The 20,949-nt window shown below is 38.5% G+C and overlaps 2 protein-coding genes across 7 annotated transcripts in view; one reads left to right on the top strand and one right to left on the bottom strand.

The window, feature by feature from the left end:
• LOC308327768 (phytanoyl-CoA hydroxylase-interacting protein-like) overlaps nt 1-19,621 on the top strand; it is a 67,056-nt gene extending 47,435 nt beyond the window's left edge. For 3 of the 6 annotated variants that reach the window (XM_080781309.1, XM_080781308.1, XM_080781307.1), the window contains 2 exons: nt 13,916-14,033; nt 17,150-19,621. In XM_080781309.1, coding sequence (XP_080637435.1) covers nt 13,916-14,033; nt 17,150-17,699 — 668 coding nt within the window. In that variant the 3' untranslated portion in view covers nt 17,700-19,621. The remainder of the gene's footprint in view (nt 1-13,915; nt 14,034-17,149) is intronic. The other 3 variants (XM_080781304.1, XM_080781305.1, XM_080781306.1) reach the window with 1 other exon arrangement.
• Nucleotides 19,621-20,949, bottom strand: part of LOC308327767 (protein FAM13A-like) — a 24,747-nt gene continuing 23,418 nt past the window's right edge. The window contains exons 19-20 of the mRNA XM_080781303.1: nt 20,330-20,431; nt 19,621-19,764 (exon numbers count right to left, since the gene is read on the bottom strand). Of these exons, the coding sequence (XP_080637429.1) occupies nt 19,641-19,764; nt 20,330-20,431 (226 nt within the window). The 3' untranslated portion in view covers nt 19,621-19,640. The remainder of the gene's footprint in view (nt 19,765-20,329; nt 20,432-20,949) is intronic.

Consider the following 20,949-nt stretch of genomic DNA (forward strand, 5'->3'; position numbering starts at 1 on the left):
AAATGACGAAATGACAAAAACGATGGGTTATAGCCCATGTTTTTTGAAATTTTGAAAAAAAAAGTTAGCCTCGTTTCTCATCATTTTGGACCATGGGCTATAGCCCATATCGTACGGCATACTATAGCGCGCAGTTTTTCATCATTTTTGAAGATTTGAAAAAAATGACGAAATGACAAAAACGATGGGTTATAGCCCATGTTTTTTGAAATTTTGAAAAAAAAAAGTTAGCCTCGTTTCTCATCATTTTGGACCGTGGGCTATAGCCCATATCGTACGGCATACTATAGCGCGCAGTTTTTCATCATTTTTGAAGATTTGAAAAAAATGACGAAATGACAAAAACGATGGGTTATAGCCCATGTTTTTTGAAATTTTGAAAAAAAAAGTTAGCCTCGTTTCTCATCATTTTGGACCGTGGGCTATAGCCCATATCGTACGGCATACTATAGCGCGCCGTTTTTCATCATTTTTGAAGATTTGAAAAAAATGACGAAATGACAAAAACGATGGGTTATAGCCCATGTTTTTTTAAATTTTGAAAAAAAGAGTTAGCCTCGTTTCTCATCATTTTGGACCATGGGCTATAGCCCATATCGTATTATAGATTAGTTTCAGGTGGGGTAATCTAAACACAGCATCTTAACACTGGTTGTCAAGCTATTTAGTATTTTTTGCAGTTTCCCTGCTTGAAAAGGGATGGCACAGACCATATGGAGATTGTTACTGGGTTTCACTCATACAATGACCACACAGTTTCCTTCTTTTTACTCTTCTTTACTTTGTAGTTGAGTACAGTTGTACAGGTATTGTGTAAGTCAGTTAGTGGGTAAGTCAGGTAAGGTGAAAAACCTTAAAGGGAAAATAAAAAAGAACTAATGTAAGTATAATGCACATTCAATTAATACACATACTTTACATGTTCTAAACACCTAAATATAATTTTTACTTAAGTGTCTCTTAATCAACTCATTTCTAAATCAATTCATTTTTTCTCAATTCGTTTCTAAACAGTTTTTAAACATAATAAACTCATGAAATGTAAATTAAATAAACTGAATTAATTAGCATCATTGAAACGTTTTTTATCAATCAATAATCAATTCAAATGTATTTTAAATCAAATGATCATGTTCATTGTTCATGTCCAATTGGCCATCATGTTTCCTTTAACTTCAACTCAAGTCATCATAAACAACAACAAACAATAACAAGTGTCCATGAACTGGCATGCAACTGGCATGATCTGTCACAGATATACAGTTCTCTCACCGGCTGTCTCTCCAGCATTTATATGGCTGCACCGTTCTGCTCTGCTGTTTGTGTGTGTTGCTCCTGTTTGGATGCACACTGCTGTTTCTCATGGAGGTTTGTGTGTTTCCTGTGTTTGGCCAACGCCCTACTCTCAGGTGCAGTGAATGCACTGATGCTGATTAGTGAGGCAATTGGGGAGTGAGTGAGTGAGTGAGTGACAATCAGCAGAGTGTCAGTGGCAATGATTGTCAGTCCAGATTTAACCCTTTGCTCTCCATTTCTCCAAGTTGACTTCACACTGGTGAAATAGTGAATTTCATATTTAATGTGAACATACAACAGGACTAAGGTTAGCAGGTTACAGCGCTGTAGGGCTTCGAACCCTATATCCAGGCAGAAGCTTGGATAGTACACTACCAGCGCTTTCTTTTGCTTTGCAACACCATGGTCCAAATTCACAACGGCGTTTACGATGATAACATGACGTGACGTGCTAGTGGAATTTACGTGGATTTCCCACATTTTAATTTGGAATTTGTTATTTTTTTCAAATCCTGAAAAATGATGAAAAACGGCGTGCTATAGTATGCCGTACGATATGGGCTATAGCCCATGGTCCAAAATGATGAGAAACGAGGATAACTTTTTTTTTTCAAAATTTCAATAAACATGGGCTATAACCCATGGTTTTTTTTAATTTTTTAAGTTTTGTCAAATCGTCAAAAATGATGAAAAACGGCGTGCTATAGTATGCCGTACGATATGGGCTATAGCCCATGGTCCAAAATGATGAGAAACGAGGCTAACTTTTTTTTTCAAAATTTCAAAAAACATGGGCTATAACCCATCGTTTTTTTATTTTTTTCAAATCCTCCAAAATGATGAAAAACGGCGTGCTATAGTATCCCGTACGATATGGGCTATAGCCCATGGTCCAAAATGATGAGAAACGAGGCTAACTTTTTTTTTCAAAATTTCAAAAAACATGGGCTATAACCCATCGTTTTTTAATTTTTTAATTTTCCTCTTTGCCTCTTTATCCAATCTTTCACTGTAGAGTGTGCAATAGCATCAATTCTGCATGAGTCATGGTGGTGAACTGGTTAGGACACTGGCCCTGCAACCAGAAGGTTCCTGGTTCAAATACAGTGATGACATTTTTCCAATTAATCTTGTCTTGCATCTTTGTCCAATCTTTCACTGTAGAGCATGCAATAGCATCATTTCTGCATGAGCTATGGTGGTGCAATGGTTAAAATTCAGACCTTGCAAACAGAAGGTTCTGGGTTCAAGTCCAGCACGGGCATTTTCCTCTTTGCATCTTTATCCATCTTTCACTGTAGACTGTGCAATAGCATCAGTTCTGCATGAGTCATGGTGGTGAACTGGTTAGGACACTGGCCCTGCAACCAGAAGGTTCCTGGTTCAAATACAGTGATGACCTTTTTCCAAGTTTGTACTCTTGTAGAAGAACATTTTCAGTCGATCTAATTTCTGAAAGGTGGGTTAAGTAAGACGTTCGCCGATAGATCTGACATGTCAGTGTGGCGCAGAAGATAAACCTGGAACTTAGAAACCAGAGGGACAGGATTCAAACCTAACATTTTCACTGTCCATCAAAATTCTCGAAAGTGGGTTAAGTATTACATTCCCGATTATAGCTTACAGCCCAGCGTGGCTCAAAAGATACACCTGAGGTTTACAATCCAAAGGTTACTGGTTCAAAACTCAAACAAAACTAATAATCAACCAAAAACTCAAACAAAACTAAAAGAAACTCAAACAAAACTAAAAATCAACAAAAAACTCAAAAATGAGTCAATATAAAAACTGAAACAACAAAAGCAATAAACAAAAATCATCAACCACAACAATACAAATGCCTAACCTAAATGCGTTTCAAAGCAAACGTATGTCATACAATCTCTAATCATTAGGGTTCATTATGACAACAAATGAGATTTAGGTTGGAACTACTTTATTCTGCACTCGCATTTAATATTTCAATGAGCAGTGTTTAGTATAAATATTAGTTCCCGATTGTACCTTACATGCCAGTGTGGCGCAGGTGATAAACCGGGGGTTTGTAAACAGGACATTCACGGTTCAAGTCCCCTGAAGAACATTTTCAATGTCCATCTAAATTCTAAAAGGCTGGTTAAATATGAGTTCCCGATTATACCTTACATGCCAGTGTGGCGCAGGTGATAAACCTGGGGTTTATAAACAGGACATTCAGGGTTCAAGTCTCCTGAAGAACATTTTCACTATCCATCTAAATTCTAAAAGGCTGGTTAAATATTAGTTCCCGATTATACCTTACATGCCAGTGTGGCTCAATAGATAAAAACTAGGCTTCAAAAACCAAACGTCATAGGTTCAAACCTCAAAGAAAACTAATAATCAACCAAAAGTCAAACAAAAACAAAAACCAAAAAAGAAAAAAATCAACTGAAAAAAAACAGCTGAGATAAAGTGTCATAAAAAACTCAAATATCTCAATAAAAACTAAAAATAAAATGGTTCAATCAAATTAATGTGAAAAGTACAAAAATCACTTTGCTTAATATGTACATTTCTTAAGCTCCACCCCCAGGAGGCAGGCTCATAAAAAAATCCCGCCCTAGAGGCGGGTTCCCAAAAAAGATCCTCCCCCTCCCACAGGAGCCAAAAGAGAGCGGGAGGAGGGAGGCCGGATTTCGGCTCTCTTTGCCTTAAAAAGCCCAAAAATGAAGGTTTACCCTGAGCAAGATTCAAACCCACCACCTTCAGCTTGTGAGACCTATGCTTTCCTCTTACGCCACTAGGACTTTCACACTAATAAGAATTTGGAGGTTGTATTTAAGGTTGAAGGCAGAGGTGACAGGTCAAGGGATGAAAATCCTCTTCAGACACCTCTACCCCTGCCAGAATGATTGAATCTAAAGGTGATGATCAGGGTTCATGACGACTCAACTGAGATTTAGGTGATTGCTTAAAACCATCTGGTAGAACATTCTTAGAGACTGCACACAGATTTACACTTTCATTGAAAGAAAATAGAGATGTTTTGTTTCAGCCTAAGTAATGTCATTAAAATTTAATTGCGGATATTGCAAATTGCGGAAATTGCGAAAATTGCAAATTGCGGAAATTGCGGAACTTCGATGAGAAACATTAGCAAATTACGTAGTGTTGCGGAGGATGAGAAACATTAGCGCAATTTTCGCAATTTTCAATTTCCGCAATTTCCGCAATTTGCAATTTCCGCAATTTAATTTTAATGACATTACTTAGGCTGAAACAAAACATCTCTATTTTCTTTCAATGAAAGTGTAAATCTGTGTGCAGTCTCTAAGAATGTTCTACCAGATGGTTTTAAGCAATCACCTAAATCTCAGTTGAGTCGTCATGAACCCTGATCATCACCTTTAGATTCAATCATTCTGGCAGGGGTAGAGGTGTCTGAAGAGGATTTTCATCCCTTGACCTGTCACCTCTGCCTTCAACCTTAAATACAACCTCCAAATTCTTATTAGTGTGAAAGTCCTAGTGGCGCAAGAGGAAAGCATAGGTCTCACAAGCTGAAGGTGGTGGGTTTGAATCTTGCTCAGGGTAAACCTTCATTTTTGGGCTTTTTAAGGCAAAGAGAGCCGAAATCCGGCCTCCCTCCTCCCGCTCTCTTTTGGCTCCTGTGGGAGGGGGAGGATCTTTTTTGGGAACCCGCCTCTAGGGCGGGATTTTTTTATGAGCCTGCCTCCTGGGGGTGGAGCTTAAGAAATGTACATATTAAGCAAAGTGATTTTTGTACTTTTCACATTAATTTGATTGAACCATTTTATTTTTAGTTTTTATTGAGATATTTGAGTTTTTTTATGACACTTTATCTCAGCTGTTTTTTTTCAGTTGATTTTTTTCTTTTTTGGTTTTTGTTTTTGTTTGACTTTTGGTTGATTATTAGTTTTCTTTGAGGTTTGAACCTATGACGTTTGGTTTTTGAAGCCTAGTTTTTATCTATTGAGCCACACTGGCATGTAAGGTATAATCGGGAACTAATATTTAACCAGCCTTTTAGAATTTAGATGGATAGTGAAAATGTTCTTCAGGAGACTTGAACCGTGAATGTCCTGTTTATAAACCCCCGGTTTATCACCTGCGCCACACTGGCATGTAAGATACAATCGGGAACTTGTATTTAACCAGCCTTTTAGAATTTAGATGGACATTGAAAATGTTCTTCAGGAGACTTGAACCCTGAATGTCCTGTTTATAAATCCCCGGTTTATCACCTGCGCCACACTGGCATGTAAGGTATAATCGGGAACTCATATTTAACCAGCCTTTTAGAATTTAGATGGACATTGAAAATGTTCTTCAGGGGACTTGAACCGTGAATGTCCTGTTTATAAACCCCCGGTTTATCACCTGCGCCACACTGGCATGTAAGGTATAATCGGGAACTCATATTTATACTAAACACTGCTCATTGAAATATTAAATGCGAGTGCAGAATAAAGTAGTTCCAACCTAAATCTCATTTGTTGTCATAATGAACCCTAATGATTAGAGATTGTATGACATACGTTTGCTTTGAAACGCATTTAGGTTAGGCATTTGTATTGTTGTGGTTGATGATTTTTGTTTATTGCTTTTGTTGTTTCAGTTTTTATATTGACTCATTTTTGAGTTTTTTGTTGATTATTAGTTTTGTTTGAGTTTCTTTTAGTTTTGTTTGAGTTTTTTGTTGATTTTTAGTTTTGTTTGAGTTTCTTTTAGTTTTGTTTGAGTTTTTGGTTGATTATTAGTTTTGTTTGAGTTTTGAACCAGTAACCTTTGGATTGTAAACCTCAGGTGTATCTTTTGAGCCACGCTGGGCTGTAAGCTATAATCGGGAATGTAATACTTAACCCACTTTCGAGAATTTTGATGGACAGTGAAAATGTTAGGTTTGAATCCTGTCCCTCTGGTTTCTAAGTTCCAGGTTTATCTTCTGCGCCACACTGACATGTCAGATCTATCGGCGAACGTCTTACTTAACCCACCTTTCAGAAATTAGATCGACTGAAAATGTTCTTCTACAAGAGTACAAACTTGGAAAAAGGTCATCACTGTATTTGAACCAGGAACCTTCTGGTTGCAGGGCCAGTGTCCTAACCAGTTCACCACCATGACTCATGCAGAACTGATGCTATTGCACAGTCTACAGTGAAAGATTGGATAAAGATGCAAAGAGGAAAATGCCCGTGCTGGACTTGAACCCAGAACCTTCTGTTTGCAAGGTCTGAATTTTAACCATTGCACCACCATAGCTCATGCAGAAATGATGCTATTGCATGCTCTACAGTGAAAGATTGGACAAAGATGCAAGACAAGATTAATTGGAAAAATGTCATCACTGTATTTGAACCAGGAACCTTCTGGTTGCAGGGCCAGTGTCCTAACCAGTTCACCACCATGACTCATGCAGAATTGATGCTATTGCACACTCTACAGTGAAAGATTGGATAAAGAGGCAAAGAGGAAAATTAAAAAATAAAAAAACGATGGGTTATAGCCCATGTTTTTTGAAATTTTGAAAAAAAAAGTTAGCCTCGTTTCTCATCATTTTGGACCATGGGCTATAGCCCATATCGTACGGCATACTATAGCACGCCGTTTTTCATCATTTTGGAGGATTTGAAAAAAATAAAAAAACGATGGGTTATAGCCCATGTTTTTTGAAATTTTGGAAAAAAAAGTTTACCTCGTTTCTCATCATTTTGGACCATGGGCTATAGCCTATATCGTACGGCATACTATAGCGCGCCGTTTTTCATCATTTTTGATGATTTGACAAAAATGAAAAAAAAGATGGGTTATAGCCCATGTTTTTTGAAATTTTGGAAAAAAAAGTTAGCCTCGTTTCTCATCATTTTGGACCATGGGCTATAGCCCATTTCGTACGGCATACTATAGCACGCCGTTTTTCATCATTTTTGAGGATTTGAAAAAAATCTAAAATTCAAAAAACATGGGTTATAGCCCATCGTTTTTTGAATTTTTGAAAAAAAATGGGGCTATAGCCCCTACCATACGGCATACTATAGCACGCCGTTTTTCATAATTTTTGAGGATTTGAAAAAATTTCAAAATTTCAAAAAACATGGGTTATAGCCCATCGTTTTTTGAGTTTTTGAAAAAACTGTTATCCTCATTTTTCATCATTTTTGAACATGGGCTATAGCCCCTACCGTACAGCATACTATAGCACGCCGTTTTTCATCATTTTGGAGGATTTGAAAAAAATAAAAAAACGATGGGTTATAGCCCATGTTTTTTGAAATTTTGGAAAAAAAAGTTTACCTCGTTTCTCATCATTTTGCACCATGGGCTATAGCCTATATCGTACGGCATACTATAGCGCGCAGTTTTTCATCATTTTTGAAGATTTGAAAAAAATGACAAAATGACAAAAACGATGGGTTATAGCCCATGTTTTTTGAAATTTTGAAAAAAAAAGTTAGCCTCGTTTCTCATCATTTTGGACCGTGGGCTATAGCCCATATCGTACGGCATACTATAGCGCGCAGTTTTTCATCATTTTTGAAGATTTGAAAAAAATGACGAAATGACAAAAACGATGGGTTATAGCCCATGTTTTTTGAAATTTTGAAAAAAAAAGTTAGCCTCGTTTCTCATCATTTTGGACCGTGGGCTATAGCCCATATCGTACGGCATACTATAGCGCGCAGTTTTTCATCATTTTTGAAGATTTGAAAAAAATGACGAAATGACAAAAACGATGGGTTATAGCCCATGTTTTTTGAAATTTTGAAAAAGAAAGTTAGCCTCGTTTCTCATCATTTTGGACCGTGGGCTATAGCCCATATCGTACGGCATACTATAGCGCGCAGTTTTTCATCATTTTTGAAGATTTGAAAAAAATGACGAAATGACAAAAACGATGGGTTATAGCCCATGTTTTTTGAAATTTTGAAAAAAAAAGTTAGCCTCGTTTCTCATCATTTTGGACCGTGGGCTATAGCCCATATCGTACGGCATACTATAGCGCGCAGTTTTTCATCATTTTTGAAGATTTGAAAAAAATGACAAAATGACAAAAACGATGGGTTATAGCCCATGTTTTTTGAAATTTTGGAAAAAAAAGTTAGCCTCGTTTCTCATCATTTTGGACCGTGGGCTATAGCCCATATCGTACGGCATACTATAGCGCGCAGTTTTTCATCATTTTTGAAGATTTGAAAAAAATGACGAAATGACAAAAACGATGGGTTATAGCCCATGTTTTTTGAAATTTTGAAAAAAAAAGTTAGCCTCGTTTCTCATCATTTTGGACCGTGGGCTATAGCCCATATCGTACGGCATACTATAGCGCGCAGTTTTTCATCATTTTTGAAGATTTGAAAAAAATGACGAAATGACAAAAACGATGGGTTATAGCCCATGTTTTTTGAAATTTTGAAAAAAAAAGTTAGCCTCGTTTCTCATCATTTTGGACCGTGGGCTATAGTCCATATCGTACGGCATACTATAGCGCGCAGTTTTTCATAATTTTTGAAGATTTGAAAAAAATGACGAAATGACAAAAACGATGGGTTATAGCCCATGTTTTTTGAAATTTTGAAAAAAAAAGTTAGCCTCGTTTCTCATCATTTTGGACCGTGGGCTATAGCCCATATCGTACGGCATACTATAGCGCGCAGTTTTTCATCATTTTTGAAGATTTGAAAAAAATGACGAAATGACAAAAACGATGGGTTATAGCCCATGTTTTTTGAAATTTTGAAAAAAAAAGTTAGCCTCGTTTCTCATCATTTTGGACCGTGGGCTATAGCCCATATCGTACGGCATACTATAGCGCGCAGTTTTTCATCATTTTTGAAGATTTGAAAAAAATGACGAAATGACAAAAACGATGGGTTATAGCCCATGTTTTTTGAAATTTTGAAAAAAAAAGTTAGCCTCGTTTCTCATCATTTTGGACCGTGGGCTATAGCCCATATCGTACGGCATACTATAGCGCGCAGTTTTTCATCATTTTTGAAGATTTGAAAAAAATGACGAAATGACAAAAACGATGGGTTATAGCCCATGTTTTTTGAAATTTTGAAAAAAAAAGTTAGCCTCGTTTCTCATCATTTTGGACCGTGGGCTATAGCCCATATCGTACGGCATACTATAGCGCGCAGTTTTTCATCATTTTTGAAGATTTGAAAAAAATGACGAAATGACAAAAACGATGGGTTATAGCCCATGTTTTTTGCAATTTTGAAAAAAAAAGTTAGCCTCGTTTCTCATCATTTTGGACCGTGGGCTATAGCCCATATCGTACGGCATACTATAGCGCACCGTTTTTCATCATTTTTGAAGATTTGAAAAAAATGACGAAATGACAAAAACGATGGGTTATAGCCCATGTTTTTTGAAATTTTGAAAAAAAAAGTTAGCCTCGTTTCTCATCATTTTGGACCGTGGGCTATAGCCCATATCGTACGGCATACTATAGCGCACCGTTTTTCATCATTTTTGAAGATTTGAAAAAAATGACGAAATGACAAAAACGATGGGTTATAGCCCATGTTTTTTGAAATTTTGAAAAAAAAAGTTAGCCTCGTTTCTCATCATTTTGGACCGTGGGCTATAGCCCATATCGTACGGCATACTATAGCGCGCAGTTTTTCATCATTTTTGAAGATTTGAAAAAAATGACGAAATGACAAAAACGATGGGTTATAGCCCATGTTTTTTGAAATTTTGAAAAAAAAAGTTAGCCTTGTTTCTCATCATTTTGGACCGTGGGCTATAGCCCATATCGTACGGCATACTATAGCGCGCCGTTTTTCATCATTTTTGTAGATTCGAAAAAAATGACGAAATGACAAAAACGATGGGTTATAGCCCATGTTTTTTGAAATTTTGAAAAAAAAAGTTAGCCTCGTTTCTCATCATTTTGGACCATGGGCTATAGCCCATATCGTACCGCATACTATAGCGCGCCGTTTTTCATCATTTTTGAAGATTTGAAAAAATGACGAAATGACAAAAACGATGGGTTATAGCCCATGTTTTTTGAAATTTTGAAAAAAAAAGTTAGCCTCGTTTCTCATCATTTTGGACCATGGGCTATAGCCCATATCGTACGGCATACTATAGCGCGCCGTTTTTCATCATTTTTTAAGATTTGAAAAAAATGACCAAATGACAAAAACGATGGGTTATAGCCCATGTTTTTTGAAATTTTGAAAAAAAAAGTTAGCCTCGTTTCTCATCATTTTGGACCGTGGGCTATAGCCCATATCGTACGGCATACTATAGCGCGCAGTTTTTCATCATTTTTGAAGATTTGAAAAAAATGACGAAATGACAAAAACGATGGGTTATAGCCCATGTTTTTTGAAATTTTGAAAAAAAAAGTTATCCTCGTTTCTCATCATTTTGGACCATGGGCTATAGCCCATATCGTACGGCATACTATAGCGCGCCGTTTTTCATCATTTTTGAGGATTTGAAAAAAATGACGAAATGACAAAACCGATGGGTTATAGCCCATGTTTTTTGAAATTTTGAAAAAAAAAGTTATCCTCGTTTCTCATCATTTTGGACCATGGGCTATAGCCCATATCGTACGGCATACTATAGCGCACCGTTTTTCATCATTTTTGAAGATTTGAAAAAAATGACGAAATGACAAAAACGATGGGTTATAGCCCATGTTTTTTGAAATTTTGAAAAAAAAAGTTAGCCTCGTTTCTCATCATTTTGGACCATGGGCTATAGCCCATATCGTACGGCATACTATAGCGCACCGTTTTTCATCATTTTTGAAGATTTGAAAAAAATGACGAAATGACAAAAACGATGGGTTATAGCCCATGTTTTTTGAAATTTTGAAAAAAAAAGTTAGCCTCGTTTCTCATCATTTTGGACCGTGGGCTATAGCCCATATCGTACGGCATACTATAGCGCGCAGTTTTTCATCATTTTTGAAGATTTGAAAAAAATGACGAAATGACAAAAACGATGGGTTATAGCCCATGTTTTTTGAAATTTTGAAAAAAAAAGTTAGCCTCGTTTCTCATCATTTTGGACCATGGGCTATAGCCCATATCGTACGGCATACTATAGCGCGCCGTTTTTCATCATTTTTGAAGATTTGAAAAAAATGACGAAATGACAAAAACGATGGGTTATAGCCCATGTTTTTTGAAATTTTGAAAAAAAAAGTTAGCCTCGTTTCTCATCATTTTGGGCTATGGGCTATAGCCCATATCGTACGGCATACTATAGCGCGCAGTTTTTCATCATTTTTGAAGATTTGAAAAAAATGACGAAATGACAAAAACGATGGGTTATAGCCCATGTTTTTTGAAATTTTGAAAAAAAAAGTTAGCCTCGTTTCTCATCATTTTGGACCGTGGGCTATAGCCCATATCGTACGGCATACTATAGCGCGCAGTTTTTCATCATTTTTGAAGATTTGAAAAAAATGACGAAATGACAAAAACGATGGGTTATAGCCCATGTTTTTTGAAATTTTGAAAAAAAAGTTAGCCTCGTTTCTCATCATTTTGGACCGTGGGCTATAGCCCATATCGTACGGCATACTATAGCGCGCCGTTTTTCATCATTTTTGAAGATTTGAAAAAAATGACGAAATGACAAAAACGATGGGTTATAGCCCATGTTTTTTTAAATTTTGAAAAAAAGAGTTAGCCTCGTTTCTCATCATTTTGGACCATGGGCTATAGCCCATATCGTATTATAGATTAGTTTCAGGTGGGGTAATCTAAACACAGCATCTTAACACTGGTTGTCAAGCTATTTAGTATTTTTTGCAGTTTCCCTGCTTGAAAAGGGATGGCACAGACCATATGGAGATTGTTACTGGGTTTCACTCATACAATGACCACACAGTTTCCTTCTTTTTACTCTTCTTTACTTTGTAGTTGAGTACAGTTGTACAGGTATTGTGTAAGTCAGTTAGTGGGCAAGTCAGGTAAGGTGAAAAACCTTAAAGGGAAAATAAAAAAGAACTAATGTAAGTATAATGCACATTCAATTAATACACATACTTTACATGTTCTAAACACCTAAATATCATTTTTACTTAAGTGTCTCTTAATCAACTCATTTCTAAATCAATTCATTTTTTTCTCAATTCGTTTCTAAACAGTTTTTAAACATAATAAACTCATGAAATGTAAATTAAATAAACTGAATTAATTAGCATCATTGAAACGTTTTTATCAATCAATAATCAATTCAAATGTATTTTAAATCAAATGATCATGTTCATTGTTCATGTCCAATTGGCCATCATGTTTCCTTTAACTTCAACTCAAGTCATCATAAACAACAACAAACAATAACAAGTGTCCATGAACTGGCATGCAACTGGCATGATCTGTCACAGATATACAGTTCTCTCACCGGCTGTCTCTCCAGCATTTATATGGCTGCACCGTTCTGCTCTGCTGTTTGTGTGTGTTGCTCCTGTTTGGATGCACACTGCTGTTTCTCATGGAGGTTTGTGTGTTTCCTGTGTTTGGCCAACGCCCTACTCTCAGGTGCAGTGAATGCACTGATGCTGATTAGTGAGGCAATTGGGGAGTGAGTGAGTGAGTGAGTGACAATCAGCAGAGTGTCAGTGGCAATGATTGTCAGTCCAGATTTAACCCTTTGCTCTCCATTTCTCCAAGTTGACTTCACACTGGTGAAATAGTGAATTTCATATTTAATGTGAACATACAACAGGACTAAGGTTAGCAGGTTACAGCGCTGTAGGGCTTCGAACCCTATATCCAGGCAGAAGCTTGGATAGTACACTACCAGCGCTTTCTTTTGCTTTGCAACACCATGGTCCAAATTCACAACGGCGTTTACGATGATAACATGACGTGACGTGCTAGTGGAATTTACGTGGATTTCCCACATTTTAATTTGGAATTTGTTATTTTTTTCAAATCCTGAAAAATGATGAAAAACGGCGTGCTATAGTATGCCGTACGATATGGGCTATAGCCCATGGTCCAAAATGATGAGAAACGAGGATAACTTTTTTTTTCAAAATTTCAATAAACATGGGCTATAACCCATGGTTTTTTTTAATTTTTTAAGTTTTGTCAAATCGTCAAAAATGATGAAAAACGGCGTGCTATAGTATGCCGTACGATATGGGCTATAGCCCATGGTCCAAAATGATGAGAAACGAGGATAACTTTTTCTTTTTTTAATTAAAAAAAACATGGGCTATAACGCATCGTTTTTTTATTTTTGTCAAATCGTCAAAAATGATGAAAAACGGCGTGCTATAGTATGCCGTACGATATGGGCTATAGCCCATGGTCCAAAATGATGAGAAACGAGGATAACTTTTTTTTTCAAAATTTCAAAAAACATGGGATATAACCCATCGTTTTTTTCATTTTTGTCAAATCGTCAAAAATGATGAAAAACGGCGTGCTATAGTATGCCGTACGATATGGGCTATAGCCCATGGTCCAAAATGATGAAAAACGAGGATAATTATTTTTTCAAAAATTCAAAAAACATGGGCTATAAGAACCCATCGTTTTTTGCTGGTTATCACAGCAGTCTGCTGTCAACGAGGCGGATGCGTGCACACGTCTCACTGGTGTGTGTGTGTGTGTTTGTGTGTGTGTGTGTGTGACTGTGCGTCCAGATTACTCTCCAGTACATCTAACCCAGCTGCTAGAGAAGGCAGAGGTGATTTCCGGACGGCTGCTGCGTTTCTCCGTCTTCTACAGGAACCAGAACAAGGAGTACTTTGACCATGCCAGGTGGGCAGCCCACACACTTCATTTATAGCACCACAGCCAGAGAGGATTGAACCCATTCTGACCTGAGATCAGATTCTAAAAATGTCTGTTTGAAAATGACAGTTTTCTGAAAAAGCTATGTTTATGTCAGTCATACTTCGATTTTTCAAAAATAGCAGACCTATAAGCTCGTAGCGCGCCGAGTGGCGCGCTATGAGGTTGTAGATCTGCTCTTTTTCAATAGCAAAAGCATAACATGCTAAATGGCCAAAATGGGTTAAGTTGTACTCTTATCCTCGTTTGAAACAATTTATGTATTTTCCAGTGGTGAATTGTTCATCAACTAATGAATCACTCAATCAATAAAAACAATCAATTGGGTAACTCATATTTGAAATTAATCTGTTTGATTACAACTTGTTATGTTTACATCATCTGCCTCCATGCCTTCCACTTTGCCTTATATGTTACAACAATGACATGAGTTCCAATGTTGCCCATTTCTCACACTGAAAACTTGATCTAGCCTATTATTGTAGGCACACTATTAGGCCTACTGTAGTATACTGCAAAGTTATAGGGCTGGGCAATATTCAGTATATTAATATTATATCAATATTGTGATAAGAGACTAGATATAAAAGTTTACTATATATAAAAGTTATAGGGCTGGGCAATATTCAGTATATTAATATTATATCAATATTGTGATAAGAGACTAGATATAAAAGTTTACTATGTATAAAATTGACGTTTAATGACGTTTTAAGGCTGCTGTTACGACCTTATATGGAGTCTAGAGGCTAAGGAGTAACACATAACTAAAAAGTAACAAACCAGAGTAAGCAAAAAAAACATTCATTAACAATCTTGAGGTTACGGTTACAGAAGTTGATAGAAAATGTCAATAGGGAAAGCATATATCATCGGGGATAAAACAAGGCCAAAACAACAAACAGAACTCCACCCTACCTGAAAACGGCACTCCAAACCAAGTAATCAAGTAACCAAGTAAACATAAAAAAGGAAAAAACAATGGATTAAATTAAAAGGCAGCACACCCCTACCAGGCTTCCCTTGTCTTTACTTTAAACAGTTACCTTATCAAGCACAGCCTACAGACTTGGAACACAGGATTGAAATGCTAGCTACAAACAAAGGGTTCAGGCACATGGAGGTGGAGAGCTGATGAGATGAGGCCCAGGTGTGCCTCCAAACAAGCCACTCCTCCAATCTCCACTTGACTCCACCCTCCAAACACCATGAAGGCGGGCACAGAAATCACAAAAATCACTCAGGAGGGTTAACAAAGATTACATTATTTTAAATCACTCAGGAGGGTTAACAAAGATTACATTATTTTAAATCACTCAGGAGGGTTAACAAAGATTACATTATTTTACTGTAATGCAGCTGTTACGGCCCCATGTGGCCATATAGGGCCGTAACAGCTGCATTACAGTAAAATAATGTAATCTTCTGGACTTTAGCGGTTTTAAAATTTACCCAGAATGTAATTATATAGGATTTATTCATGATTATTTAACAAAATTATCAAAAAGTATTATCTAAATATGTCCAGTCCTACAAAGTTGCAATGCTGAAGCTCAATTGAAATTAGACAGTTTGCATGAATCACTGCTTAGCACAGTTGGCTTGTTCATGATGGGATCATGGTGTGCTGCAGGTCCTTGACATTAGCAAACAACTCCAGTACTGTATGTTTAATGGTTGAGTAGCATCTCATTCAGAGACAGCTGCCATAGTCAAGATGTGCTCTATACTAGTGATATGCTGTTGATTGAAGCCATGTTTATGCTCCGTAGTACGACGGTGTTGCTTGCTGAAACGAACAGATTTACAAGGAAAGCTACAGTACAAACATGCAGCACCTTATTGGCTTGGTGGTCTGTGTTGTGTCATGTGGACGGTCTACAGAACAATGCACAAAATCATGTCCATTGCAAGTTTAGGATTAGCTCCATAAATCCCAAACACATGGCACCTGCTGTTCTGTTGCCAACAGTAATCTGCTAGCAGGCCCAAAGTATTACTATACTATACATTCCACCACTCACAGGATGTCATGTACGGTATCCCGGACACAGTTAACTTTTAATTGATAGTGTTCCAGTAAGAACAGCGTGAAATTGAAATGCAGAGTGTGGAGTTTGATTAATTTTTTTCTTCTTATTCTCCCCCCTTATTATCATTATTATTATTTATTACGTTACAAGGTCCCTGGGTCTTTTTTAGCTTTGGACCAATATCACACAATTCAAATACTGTATACTTAGAAAAAAAATGCTCTTTAAGTCAGTGATGATTTCAGTTCAGATGTTAGAGAAGTGTCAGCGAGAGACATACAGTACAGTACACTACAGTACAGTTGGAGAGGAGGGCATACTACACGGTATGTCTGGAGGAGTCGCTTATTTTTAGTGGTTTGCTTGAGCCATGTAGTGCATTTCCTTTGCTCGGTCCCCGCTGCACTACTCCGGTGGCATTACCCTCTCTCCCATCAGCATCCTGTCATGCTCTCTGGCTGCTTACTCCACCATGGAGCTTTCTTTTGTTAGAGGTGTATGAAGTCAGCCACACTTTGAGTTCTGACTTTCACTGCAGCTGCTTCAGGGCCTCGGGCATAAAGAAGTACTACTACTATGTAATGTATGTAAACATTGCAAGTCCAAGTGACAATACAGTGAATCTGATCTATATTAGAACATACCTCTGTCAAACAGCAAACCCTTGTGGACAACACATAAACTGAAGGTCACATAGCCTCCACTACTGTGACCACTGACCATGGGTGGGAGTGCAGCAGAGTTAATTCCATAATTAGAACTACCATATAATGATTGCCTTTAAAGTGATTGCCTCCAGAGCACGCAGATTGTTATCTATTCATTTGTAGCAGGGAGCTTTGTGAACACTGTTTTGTCTGTCTGAGAGTTTATTATAATAACAAAGGAATGTTGCGGTACAATTAATTACTGCTAGTTTACCTTGATGAAGCAGCCTAGACAAAGAGCGAAATCAAAGCAGAAAAGTAGATGCAGCTTAGGTGTAATTACTGTTTACAGGAGGCTAATGCCCCACGATAATGAATGTGTCTGACTCTCCACCCACCCCAGGGAGGTGCAGGGAAGTCGGATGCTGCCATCGGTGAAAGACAACAGCGGCAGCCATGGCTCGCCCATCAGTGGAAAACTAAAGGGCATCTTCTTCAGCTGCAACACAGAGTTCAACACAGGCAAGACGCCGCAGGACTCGCCGTATGGACGCCACCGCTTCGAGGTGCGCGCCGAAGTGCTCTTCAACCCCGACACGAACCTGTACTTCGGGGACTTCTACTGCATGTACACGGCATACCACTACGTCATCCTGGTGCTGGCGCCGCGCGGCTCGCCCGGGGACGACTTCTGCAAGCAGCGGCTGCCGCTGCTCGACATCGCCGACAACCGCTTCCTCACCTGCGAGCGGGACGAGACGGCGGGCGGCGACGGAGGCCTGGTGTTCCGCCACGCGCAGGACGTGAACCTGGAGGTGATCTTCACGGAGCCCTTGGACCTGGCTCTGGGCACAGTGGCGGAGATCAGCGGCCACCAGCTGATGAGCCTCTCCACCGTCAACGCGAAGAAGGACCCCAGCTGCAAGATCTGCAACATCAGCGTGGGACGCTGAGCGAGGTCTGGGAGCAGGAGGAGGAAGACGGGAGGACCTCTTTCTTGGAGACACACACAGTTATAGTTACACTCACACAGGAAGACGGGAACGGAACAACACCAATCGGATTTGGCCGATTGCGCTCAAGGCAGTAAGACATCTGGACCATCAATCACCCCCCGACGAAAACTGTGGAGGAAAAACAAGAGGAAGGCGGGCAAAACTCATACACACAAACTCCATCGACCTCCCCTCCATTTAGCAAGATTAACGTAAAGAAACGTACCACACGCCATCCATCAAGAGACAACAATACACTGGGACCCCCAACATTTGTTGGTCAAACCATCCATCCCCCCCAAATGTCCATCGAGTCATGTCAACTCTGGCTATTTGACTGAACCCTTTAACTATACTAACCACATAAATGACCCCGTCTCTCCCTCCTTGCATGTGTTTGCTGTTTTAATTGAATTACCCGTTTCTTTTTTTTCCTTTTTTTGTATCTACTTTTTCTATTAGTCATCCCTCAGTCTCAACGACCGTTGACCTGTTTGGACTGATATTCTATTGGTCAACCGCTGTCCATGTGGACAGACACTTGTGTTCTTTTTAATTTGCTTGTCTGCCTTTCTGGGGAAAAGAATGTTCTGTTTTTTTCAGGGGCAGACCAAGATAGGTTTCTTTTTATCTCCTACTTGTGGCAGGGACTGCCTGGTACTACAATTTCCTAGGGCTGCAGCATCAAGTTCTTTCAGTATTCTTTTACACCAAAGGTATAGCAAACACAAACAAACAAACAAACACACAAACACACACACACACACACACACACACACACACAAAACCGTAGAGTCGTACAACTACAGTAGTAATGCAACAGCTTCTGAAAGTGTGTTCACCAATAGGTGAACACTATACACTAACCATTAGTAACCTTAAGCATGATGCAGTTCTGTGCAGCATGAATTTGAAAACTGTCAGTACCTCCACAATAGCTACCTGTCTTAAACACTTTTTGTATTCTTTTTTTGTTTTGACTTATTCTAGCTGATGGAAAGATTAAACAAAGTAGAACCATAAACTGTGTTTAGCAGAGTAAGTGTGAAAAAATATTTATTTTGTATCGATATAATATATATATATATATATAAATATATGAACCAGAAGTGCACAATGTCAAACACTGAACATTGTCAAGAATGGCATTTAGGGGGGAAATTAATTGTACTCACAAAAACTATTTATGTACAAAGGACTGAGGGATTGGACTGCAGGAGACACTACTATGCCAACATTTACAGTACAATGCCCCCCCCCCCCCCCCCCCCCCCAAGTTAAAACATGTAACTTCAACTGTCACAATTCATATCAAGTATGAAATTCCTATTGCATATCATAGCACAATGTAAAACTTAAAAGCTAGTTGACATGCACAACCATTCTATGCGATTGTCTGACTGATTGTGTAACATTTAACTCTCTCACTCTCTTGCCAAGATCGCACTTTACAAGAAAAGAAAATGCAGCGTTTCCACATGAACTCTGTACCATATTGTACAAAAGCAGTATTTTGGCAAGGGGAAAAATGTGAAAGCAACAAAGTGCCATAAAATACACAAGCTTAGAAAATGCTAACATGTAACTAACAACAATTGGTTATTGGTATATTTTGTCGTGAGATGGACTAGTGTAGTGTGGACTACATGTGGTTTATAATAGCTTGTTATAAACATGTCATGTACAACAAGGGGTGTGTTTTAGGGACTATAATCTGCTTTTGAGAGCAGCAGCTCATCTGGCATGTGTTGCCTGTGTTGCCGTCGCTCCAGACACCAGAGAGTCAATGTCAATTAAAGTGCATCAACATAAGCATGGCATGAAACACCAGCTTCTGACAGGCCTGACGGTTTTTGTTTCTGGAAAGCATAATAATAAAAGTCCCACTGTGAGGGACTCTTAACCCGTCTTGGTTGAGTCCTGTTTACTGAGCAGGGCGTCCAGTAGACGGAGCTGTGCTTTGAGGTTTTTGTACTGGCAGTACTCGTCTGCCATTGGTCCACGGTCCTCCTTTTGACATGGCCTTGAAGAAGAAGAGGAAGTAAAAAAATAAATGAGGCCAGAAGATAGAGATGAAAAGATAGAAGCTTTTTTTAATTTACTATAATTTCCAGACAAACTGCAGCAGATCCCATAACTGGTCAATAGCCCCTGTGTTGCCTTACTCAGATAGCTTTGTACAGTGTGTATTGTAATAAATACAAAAAAAACAAAAAAAACATTGTATTTTACTTTGGAGAACTGCTAACGTGTACAGTATGAAAATATATGTACAGTTCAGAGCAGCTATCTCCATTTCTCTGTCTCTCTCTCTCTCTCCTGAGTACTTCTCTCTGTGTTGTGTTCTCGTTAAGTGAGTGTGCATCACGCAGTTGTCCCATTAACAATGGGACATTTTGTTTTATCGTGGATGTTCTTTCCTTTCCATTTTACACAAAGGCATTGTTGAACTATGACAAACCAAATGTTCTGAATTTATTAAAAGACTAAATAAAATGCCAAAAAAACATAGAAGCGTTTGGGAGTGTCTGTGTCTTGTGTGTACAGGCCAGGGCTGGCCGGGTTAAATGAAACTCCGGAATGCTTACCGGCCAGTAAGAGTGTAGAAATGCTCCTCAAACTCTCTGAGCACCTGGTGCAGCCGACGCTTTTCCAGCCTGGTCGTCCTGAGGTGATCCAGTAATTCAGACCTACGGCACGACAGAGTAAGAGGAATATTCAAAGACACACATGCTTCATCTATGGTGCATAGCCAAAATGCTAATAGAAAGAATCAAACTCCAAATATTTATTCACACCAGCAACCTTGCTCCTGCTGTGAATAAAGATTTGGAGCGTTTTTAAATGAGTTGAGTTGCGTGCCTCCTGGTTTTTCCACAGTAAGAGCCGAGGCACTACTGCTGACCTTTTCAAAAGCACACCATAGTTAGTTTGGTTTTTGAGGAAGGATTAATTTCAGTCTGGTATGAAAATCAACTTGCAGAGACTTGAAACCTGTTGTCAAAGATATCGTGCTCGTGCATTCTAAGGTGTGGATTGTTTTGAAAATATACAGAAATAGCCCCTGGAGAAAAGATTGATTTAGGAAGACCATGATGTTGACATGATACTGACCATGATACTGACCATGATGTTGACATGATACTGACCATGATGTTGACATGATACTGACCATGATGTTGACAAGATACTGACCATGATGTTGACA

The sequence above is a fragment of the Protomyctophum bolini genome (genome assembly GCF_963924005.1).
Source record: "Protomyctophum bolini genome assembly, chromosome: 14".
Classification (NCBI taxonomy): Eukaryota; Metazoa; Chordata; class Actinopteri; order Myctophiformes; family Myctophidae; genus Protomyctophum; species Protomyctophum bolini.